This window comes from Anoplophora glabripennis, unplaced genomic scaffold, assembly GCF_000390285.2.
Source record: "Anoplophora glabripennis isolate ALB-LARVAE unplaced genomic scaffold, Agla_2.0 scaffold287, whole genome shotgun sequence".
In the NCBI taxonomy this organism is placed as follows: Eukaryota; Metazoa; Arthropoda; class Insecta; order Coleoptera; family Cerambycidae; genus Anoplophora; species Anoplophora glabripennis.
Window position 1 is genome coordinate 520,584 of NW_019416441.1, and position 9,306 is coordinate 529,889.

Here is a 9,306-nt window from a genome sequence, read left to right on the forward strand (position 1 = left end):
ACGTGAAAATAACTCATATTGACCCTAAAATATGACCGATGGTTTTTGTTACATTTTTTTTTTGGTTTTGTTTAACGCTAGTCAAAAAACAATTGTATGTCACACATGCAGAAAACTCGTACGTAGCCCTTAGCTATCAGCAGCTAATATCCTCGGGCTGCTAATGGTAATGTTTTGCCCTTGTGACACAATATACTATAATGTCAACTTAAACACAGGACTAAGGTATATAGGACCCATTTGTCATATTTTGGAAGCAAAATTATCCGGTAGCGTTTGTGCTCCTTCATTTAAATACACCCTGTATAGTGGCATATTCCGATATGGGCATTTTTAACTACCACAATGAACATTTTGAACTACCAACATTGGACCTACGAAAATATCGTATACCTATTTACCAATTTCCAAAAATACTAAAATCAGTAAGTACGAGGGGTAATTAAAGCTGAAAGAATACCTTAACCGATTTCGGCTTCAGTTACAAAGTAAATCTAACTGATATTGATCAGCGCTATTCGCTCCGTTTACACACGAGTCCACGTTTGGCTAGCGTCAAATTACATTTCCTGGATTTACCAAGGTACACATATGTACATGCATATATCTACAAAGCAATATTTATTAGCAGATTTTATTCAAATCGCGAGACAATGAGTTTACGTGTTCAAATCCGAACATTTTATTTGAAATGCATTTGTAAATATATTTAAGATATACATGTAAACATGTACACTCTAAAGGACTAAACAAATTATTTATCACGATCGACAATTTTAAATAGAGCTTTAATTTACTGTTACTAGTATATTCAACAATGCATGAGTTTGATGTGAAAAATATTTCGTCCTTTATTTGAAATAAAAACTCCTTTTTGACAATTCGTTTTTAGAGCAAAAATACGATAAAAGATCTAATAATTAAATTGAGTTAAACGTTCCTGTAATAAATTTAAGGCAATGGAAATTTCAATACAATGTTTTACAAAAAGCTAACTTCTTATAACAAATGAGGTAGCACTATATATTACTACGAAAATATGATGAATGATGAATACTACATTTTAAAAGGGACCAAAATAAAAATGTCAACCTTATAGGGAGAATCAGCTTCTTGTACCCGAGAATATCATGTAAACAAAGCACAACGCATTTTATTCCGACGGAAATAAGAATTTTAGCATAGCTGATAGGTTTTTATTTCATTTGTACATTTGTTATTTCTAATAGAGCTTTTATTTAGTTTTTGAACACAATTATTGTTTTATATGTTCCAATTTTCGGGTACATGGAGTTGCCAGTTTAGAATTGTTCAATATGATCATTGTTGTTAGACATGCAAAGTAAAAAACACATTTTTTGTACTGTACTTTGTTTGATAAAAAACATAATACGCTAGCTGTTTTATTATACAGTGCGTTCATGATGAAAGGAACAAATTCGGTTAAAATTCAGGTAATTATTTTGTGGAAAAACGCTCGGACACGTCGATTAGTATTTTTAGTTGCGGATTTTTTGACATGAGAAAATTGTATACAGGGTGTCTCAAGGAGAACATATGTAGTCACCGCTGATTTTTTTTAATGAAACACCCTGTATATTAGGCCATTTTTGAATTGTACGGTAAATTCTGAATCTCTAAATTCAGCGGTTTTCGTAATAATGACGTTTAAAAATTGATATTTTGAATTACACAATTAAATAAAAAGTTTAAATTGAACAACCTTAAACATTTTTTTAAAAGCCAACAAAAACAACCTGGTACGCCAAATTTTATCTTAAACAAAACAATTTCCTTCGTATTAATCGTTTTTCATTCCTTGACCCCTAGACCATTTTGATGTAGTATTTTGTGACAATATAAACCAAACTATCACCGACGTTTAGTTTGTCAGTGTCATTTTATCAGTTTTACGTTTCATTTTAAAAATTCATTTATCTGAGAAAAAACGTATTGGAGGACTGATGATGATTGGTTTTGGAGTGTGGAATGTAATTCATCCTGATCGACCTCCAATTACTAGATCTACTGTCAGCAAAATTGAATTGAAATTTGCTGAGCATGGCCACGATAGAGATTTACCTAAAGGAATACCAGCAGAAATATAAGAAGATTACAAACTAGACGTTTTACAAGAAATAAAAGTAAATAATCTCCATGTATTCGTTAGGACAATCTCCAGGAATTGTAATTTGTCATCGGGATCTGTGTCACAAATACTCCGAAAAAAATAAATATCATTCATCTAAGGTCCAATTGATACATGAACTATTAGAAGACGATTTTCACCGAAGAACGCAGGTTTGTGAGCAGATAACTGAAGCCCGAAAGATTATTTTTTCTGGTGAGGTCACTTTTGGTTTTAAAGGACACGTAAACAGACAAAACAGCACGTACTGGGCAACTAAAAATCCTCATTAGACACAAGTATGTCACACACAGCATCGTCAAAAAATAAATGTTTGGGAAGGTATAGTCGAAAACCGAATTCTTGGATCTTATGGATCTTGGAAGAAAATTTAAATGGAGAACGCTACTTAGATTTTCTTCAGCTTGAACTCATCCCAGCTTTAGCTGTCGTGTTTCCACATCCACAAGATCCAGATATTCCTCATAATGACATATGGTTCCAACACTTTCCTCATTTTGCAATTCGACAATTTCTTGACTTAACTTTCCCTAATAAATGGATTGGACACAAAGGTCCTATTGAGTGGCCACTCAGGTCACCGGATTTAACCCCTTTAGATTTCTTCTTATGGAATTATTTGAAATCTAAAGTTTATGTGAATAGATAATTTTGTTGATCTGAAACAGAGAATACGTCAAGAAATAAGACTTGTTCCAGTAGAGGTAATTGAAAATGTTAAACGGAAAACAATCCTGACTACAAAAATGTATAAAAGTAAACGCACAAAACATCGAACATATTTATTATAAAGCAATTGTTATTTAAATACTGTTTCATGATTTAACATTATTTTTTTTCAATTTATCACATTTCAAACGTCATTATTACGAAAATCGCTGATTTTAGAGACATGGTATGTTATACAAAAAATGTTCAGAACTTACCGTACAATTCAAAAATGGCACAACATACAGGGTGCTTCATTAAAACAAATCAATGATGACTACAATTTTCTTATGTCAAACAAAAGTCCACAACTAAAAATACTAATCGTCCGAGCGTTTTTCCACAAAATAAACATGAATGCACTGTATTAGCTCGTAAAATTAACAAGCTCGAACATCCATTATGGAAGAAGAAATTCTGGAAATGGTGAAAGAGAACCCGGCAACCAGCGTCAGATTAATACAGAAGCAGATTACAGTTTACAAAAACAAGTTCATCCAGTTCAACAACTTCTCGTTTTCAATTCTCGCAGATTATTCGCCACTACCGAGCTGGGGATATGAACACCACAGAAATCGTTTCACGAACGAATCGTGTTTTAACAAGCGTAGGATAAAAATCTCCATAACCAGCACATTAGCGCAGATGAAAATCCTCATGTCGTTATGGAGCGAAGGAAACGCAATAATAAAACGCTTAGTTGAAGTATACATAAAAACCATCTTATCATTTTAATCAAAGGTAAGAAAGACAGACACTTAAAATCATCACCACCATCAACATGCGACCAGAGCACTTACTATAAATTAACCTAAAATTTGTCTCCACCCGTTACAACTTAACAGTGACAGATTTCTTAACAGCCTAATCTTCGAAATTGCACAACTACCTACACTGATAAGGAACCCCCATACGCACGAAGACGATCCCCAAACAGATTTACTCCTTCAAAGCTCGCCAAGTCCTTAAGTAGCTGCTCACGATCAGTTCGCGTCTTCCGAGACAGATTCTTCGGCTTCCTGTTTGTTTTTCTTGAAGAACAGCGGACACATGCCCAGGAGGCAGCCCAGCGTCACCCCAAGGACTCGGCCGAAGTTAGCAGAGTTCCTGGAACAGCTCATGTCCAACTGGATCGGTGACAGCCTCGGCGGTGTGAAACCGATCCTGTTGGCCAATCTCTCGACGTAGAAGGCCGTACCTATGCCCAGGATGTCGGAAAGGGTGTTTCCCAAAGCAGCTGCGCCCATGGTGGTCAGGCAGAAGTAGGAGCCTAAGTACAAGTCGATGTAGTCGCCCTGGAAATTGGATGATTAGTAACGGTTGGTTTTTCAGTGGGGCGACTTACGAAGATAAGCATGAAGAAGTTGTCCAAGAACCCGAAGCCGATGAAGGGGATGGAGTTGGCGATGGCGACTGAAAACGATCGGTTAAAGCGATTTGATAACACAGCCACAAAAAAAAAAGAAAAGTTGTCTGTACTTTTCATGCGACATATGGTATCCGCAAAATTTTTGCCTACTGATCACGATTCCGGTGTCAGAATTGAGCTATCACATCACAGGAATTTCCTAACCTCAAAAAACAGGTCAAAAATAGCAAAAATTCATGAAAAAGTGATTGGAAAAACACAAAAATTTTATTTTTCTATATTCAAATGTTCATTTATATATATTTATATAGTTAAGACTCCGCCCAACGAGAATCCGCGGTCAGAATTAATGGTTCTTTTTCTAACCTCAAAAAAACGGGTCAATTAATGACAGATATCACGAATTTTCAAACAATCACAGATTCGCGCCATATTTCGTATACGGGGGTTTTCTGGGTCGCTGATCACGGATCCGAGGCCAATTTTGCAAAATTCAAGATGGCGGACCAAATTTTCAAAAAATAACAGAATCGCAGCAAGTTTTGTATACGGGGGTTTTTTGGGTCGCTGATTACGTATTCGAAGTCAGAATTGCGAAATTAATTTCGTAATATTTTACTTTATAACCTGAGTACCCAATCATGTGTTATTCTACTTTTTTTCGGCTATAACTTGTTCTTTTTTCTGTAAAAGATCTATTCACGGATTGAATTTTGTAAATCTGATCTCGAATTCGTGATCAGTGACCTCGAAAACCCCCGTATACCAAATTTGGTGCGAATGTGTTATTTTTGGAAAACTTGGTCGGCCGCCATCTTGAATTTTGAAAAATTGACCTCGAATTCGTGATCAGCGACCCCGAAAACTCTCTTCTCCCGAATTTGATGCGAATCTATCATTTTTTGAAAATTTGGTCGGCCATCTTGGATCCGCCATCTTGAATTTTGAAAAATTGACCTCAGATTCGTGATCAACGACCCCGAAAACCCCCGTGTACTAAATTTGGCGCGAATTTGTTATTTTTTGAAAATTCGTGATATCTTACCTGAATTGACCCGTTTTTTTTTTGAGGTTAGAAAAAGAACAATCAATTCTGACCGCTAATTCACATTCGGCGGAGCGTTAACTATATAAATGAACATTTGAATATAGAAAAAAAAATGTTTCTATTTTTCCTAGCACTTTTTCGTGAATTTTTGCTATTTTTGACCTGTTTTTTGTGGTTAAGAAATTTCTGTGATGTGATAACTTAATTCTGACACCGGATTCGTGATCAGGAGGCAAAATTCTGCGGATAACCATGGGGGGGAGCAGGGGTGTGCACGGCCCACTCCAGAAAGCCCGGTGCCCACCCCAGAAAAAAGATCTAATATTATCGTCTATCATTTCGGCATGTCGGTAAGTCGCTGACTACGTGACTTTTTTTTAGAATGAACTGTGTTCAGGTTTTTATAATTTTATTCGGCAAGTTGCTTACTGCGAGAGCTTTTTTTTAGAGGCTCCATAGAGCTTGCAGCCCTGGGCTTACCCCAAGCAAAAATTCTAGCTACGCCCATGCGAATAACATATGTCGCATGAAAAGTACATACTACTTTTTTTTGTGTGTGGCTGTGAATATTAAGGACATGCATTTTAGATAAAGGTTATAATGAGACAAGTTCGTTGTTAGAAACTCTAAACGATAGAAACTATAAATTAGATTTCTTTCCGTTTTTTAAATTATTATAATTATTGATGTACTGGATTTTTTGTAATACTATTTTCTCTAAGTTCACCTTTGAATATTGCTACTAGATACATTGGTTTTATAAGTCAGTCCTGTATATCTAATACTAATTGTAAAACATTATGAAGCAAAGTTTAATTGTGAAATACTGTGTCAATCGATTTTTTTATTAAGAATCATTTAAATTATTACTATAGTAAAAAAAATACTCGATTGATTTGACAATTTGTTTATATTTTACAGTTTATATCCACCAGAGTTCTTGTATGTCTCGCTCTCGGGAAGGAACTACTTTTCTTAAGCTTTAATTTTCTACGAAAATTTCCGAGCAATGTTATCAAAATATAGAAGTGCCCAAAATTAATTTGGACCCACTGGAATCCATTATTTCCAACGGGTTTTCTTCTAATATAAATATCTTATGTGTTTTCTTCCAATAACATAATTAATTTTGTTATGGATTACAGTTTATTTTATATCTAGGAATCAAAATATTTAAAATGTACCACTTTCAACTCTAAAAACACAGCTAGAATAATAGTCCAGGCGATAGAGCAGTAAAAGTAGGCTTTGGCGGTTGTGTTTGATGTCAACTATTTTGTACAAAAATATCCCAAATATTATGTAGAATAAGAATCCGAGTTTACCTATTGCAAAAACCATTGCTCTAAATTCAGGGGAACAACAAACATACAAAAAGAACGAAAAATGACCCGTTTTCGACATATTTTTCCATGTAACATTGAAAGTAAGCCCTAAATCAATAAAAGTCATGTCAAATTTAAAAAAAAAATCTAAATGATTATAAAAGTGTAAAAATAGGTAATTTTAGTATCGATCATTGTTTATTATGACAAGTATCTCTAAAAAAATGGTTTGCCCTTTATAAACCTAAATTTAAACCCACGGTACGCGAAATTTTCTTAATTAACAATCCTCCCAATCGAAAACCACGCGAATGATCGTTGCAAAATTGTAAACATTGACATATGTTTTACTATTTGTTCACAAAGTTTCATCAATATTTATAAATATTTACTTATTTTAAAAGTTGCTCCAAATATACATATGATTTTCTACTATTTTTCGCCCACTATTAACGCAAATTCAAATTTTTTTTGTTGTAACTTTATAGAAAATCGTCAAAAAAATAAGGAATGAATTTTTTTGATTTAGAGCTTACTTTAAATGTTACAGGGAAAAATATGTCGAAAAACATGTAATTTTTCGTTCTTTTTGTATATTTGTTGTTCCCCTGAATTTAGCAATAGTTTTTTTGGAATAGACAAACTCGGATTCTTATTCTACATAATATTTGGGATTTTTCCATACAACAAAATAGATGATTTCAAATGCAAACGCCTCGAATGCTCTAGCGCCTGGACTATAAATCCAACATTCATTTACGTGTATAGCTTCAACAGGGATCTGGCTAGCAAATATAAAATTTGCNTTTAATTTTCTACGAAAATTTCCGAGCAATGTTATCAAAATATAGAAGTGCCCAAAATTAATTTGGACCCACTGGAATCCATTATTTCCAACGGGATTTTCGATATATTTTTCCATGATACATTGAAAGTAAGCCCTTAATCAATAAAAGTCATGTCAAATTTAAAAAAAAATCTAAATGATTATAAAAGTGTAAAAATAGGTATTTTTAGTATTGATCATTGTTTATTATGACAACAAGTATCTCTAAAAAATGGTTTGCCCTTTCTAAACCTAAATTTAAACCCACGGTACGCGATAAACTTTTTGAAATTTTCTTAATTAACAATCCTGCCAATCGAAAACCACGCGATTGATCGTTCCAAATTTTTTTGGGTAGAATTGACATATGTTTTACTATTTGTTCACAAAGTTTCATCAATATTTATAAATATTTACTTATTTTACAAGTTGCTCCAAATATACATATGATTTTCTACTATTTTTCGCTTACTATTAACGCAAATTCAAATTTTTTTTGTTGTAACTTTATAGAAAATCGTCAAATAAATAAAAAATAAGGAATGAATTTTTTTGATTTAGGGCTTACTTTAAATGTTGCAGGGAAAAATATGTTGAAAAACATGTAAGTTTTCGTTCTTTTTGTATGTTTGTTGTTCCCCTGAATTTAGCAATAGTTTTTTGGAATAGACAAACCCGGATTCTTATTCTACATAATATTTGGGATTTTTCCATACAACAAAATAGATGATTTCAAATGCAAACGCCTCGAATGCTCTAGCGCCTGGACTATAAATCCAACATTCATTTACGTGTATAGCTTCAACAGGGATCTGGCTAGCAAATATAAAATTTGCAAAAAGACAATAACCGTCCGTAACAGACAAAAATAAGCCCTAGGCAACCATTTAATTCCTCTATTTTTGACGAAAAAACCCCTGGTGCTATTTTCGGCTCGTTTACGCGAATTTTACAGGAAAACTCCCGGAGACGACATCCATGTCCAGGTTCCAGTGCACCAGGTGTCCGGGGGTGCTCGTCGATGCCAGATTAGGAATCAGCGACCCGAAAAACCCCCGGATGTCAAGTCTCGTTGCATTTAAGGGTGAAATTCAGGAGAAGCCTCGGAGATGACGTTCATCATCAATCCTAAGCTCCGGGTCGGCGATGGACCAATTTGAAGGTCATATTCGGGATCAGCGACCTCGAAAACCTCCAGGACCCTGATTTGAGTCCATTCCGGGCATTATTAACCGAGTTATGAATTTTTTCTAAGTGACTTTAAAAAATGCATTTTTCCGGATCGATCAATTTGGTCGAAAAATATAATACAAAGTTGCTAAATTTTTTTCACATAATTTTAGAAACTGAATGCAAAAAAACCCATCTTGATACCTGATCGAAAAATTTCGGAGGTTCAGTGCTTTATTTCCTCGACTAAAAGTAAACGTATCAACAACATAAATTTAACCCACGCGTAGAGACGGCGACAAAAAAATGCCAGGAGCCCTTTCGTTTGCCTTGTAACTTACATTAGACAAGTTTTTGGAGTTCGATATAACAACGATTAAAGCGATACAGTGACATATTCTAGTTATCATTTGCATTTGGGAATTTAGATGGAAACGATTTATGTGTACGAGCTGTTAATCTCCGACAGCCAGACCCATATCGAAATTGAGTTTTTGTGCTGAAGGATTTCCTTAGGGTTTACACCAACGCCAACGCATTCTAACGAGCGTTCAAATAAAAACGTGGTTCTGAAAATTTGGACGTAGGGCGTAGCGTATAGCAAATGAACTTAAACGTCATCTGTCAAAGCGCTATATCGCCGCTATCAATTTGAATATTTTCGTTTTAAAAAGCGTTTAAAATGGTGTAAATGCAAGAACAAAAAGTGTT

At 34.4% G+C, this 9,306-nt stretch overlaps 1 protein-coding gene across 1 annotated transcript; it reads right to left on the reverse strand.

The window, feature by feature from the left end:
* Positions 1-3,816: 3,816 nt before the first annotated feature.
* On the reverse strand, positions 3,817-4,266 carry LOC108905135 (transmembrane protein 65-like). Its single transcript, XM_018707908.1, has 2 exons — positions 4,203-4,266; positions 3,817-4,152 (listed from the first exon to the last, which is right to left on the reverse strand). The coding sequence occupies exons 1-2, from the start codon at positions 4,212-4,214 to the stop codon at positions 3,841-3,843; spliced, it is 324 nt and encodes a 107-aa protein (XP_018563424.1). The 5' UTR covers positions 4,215-4,266; the 3' UTR covers positions 3,817-3,840.
* Positions 4,267-9,306: the final 5,040 nt, after the last annotated feature.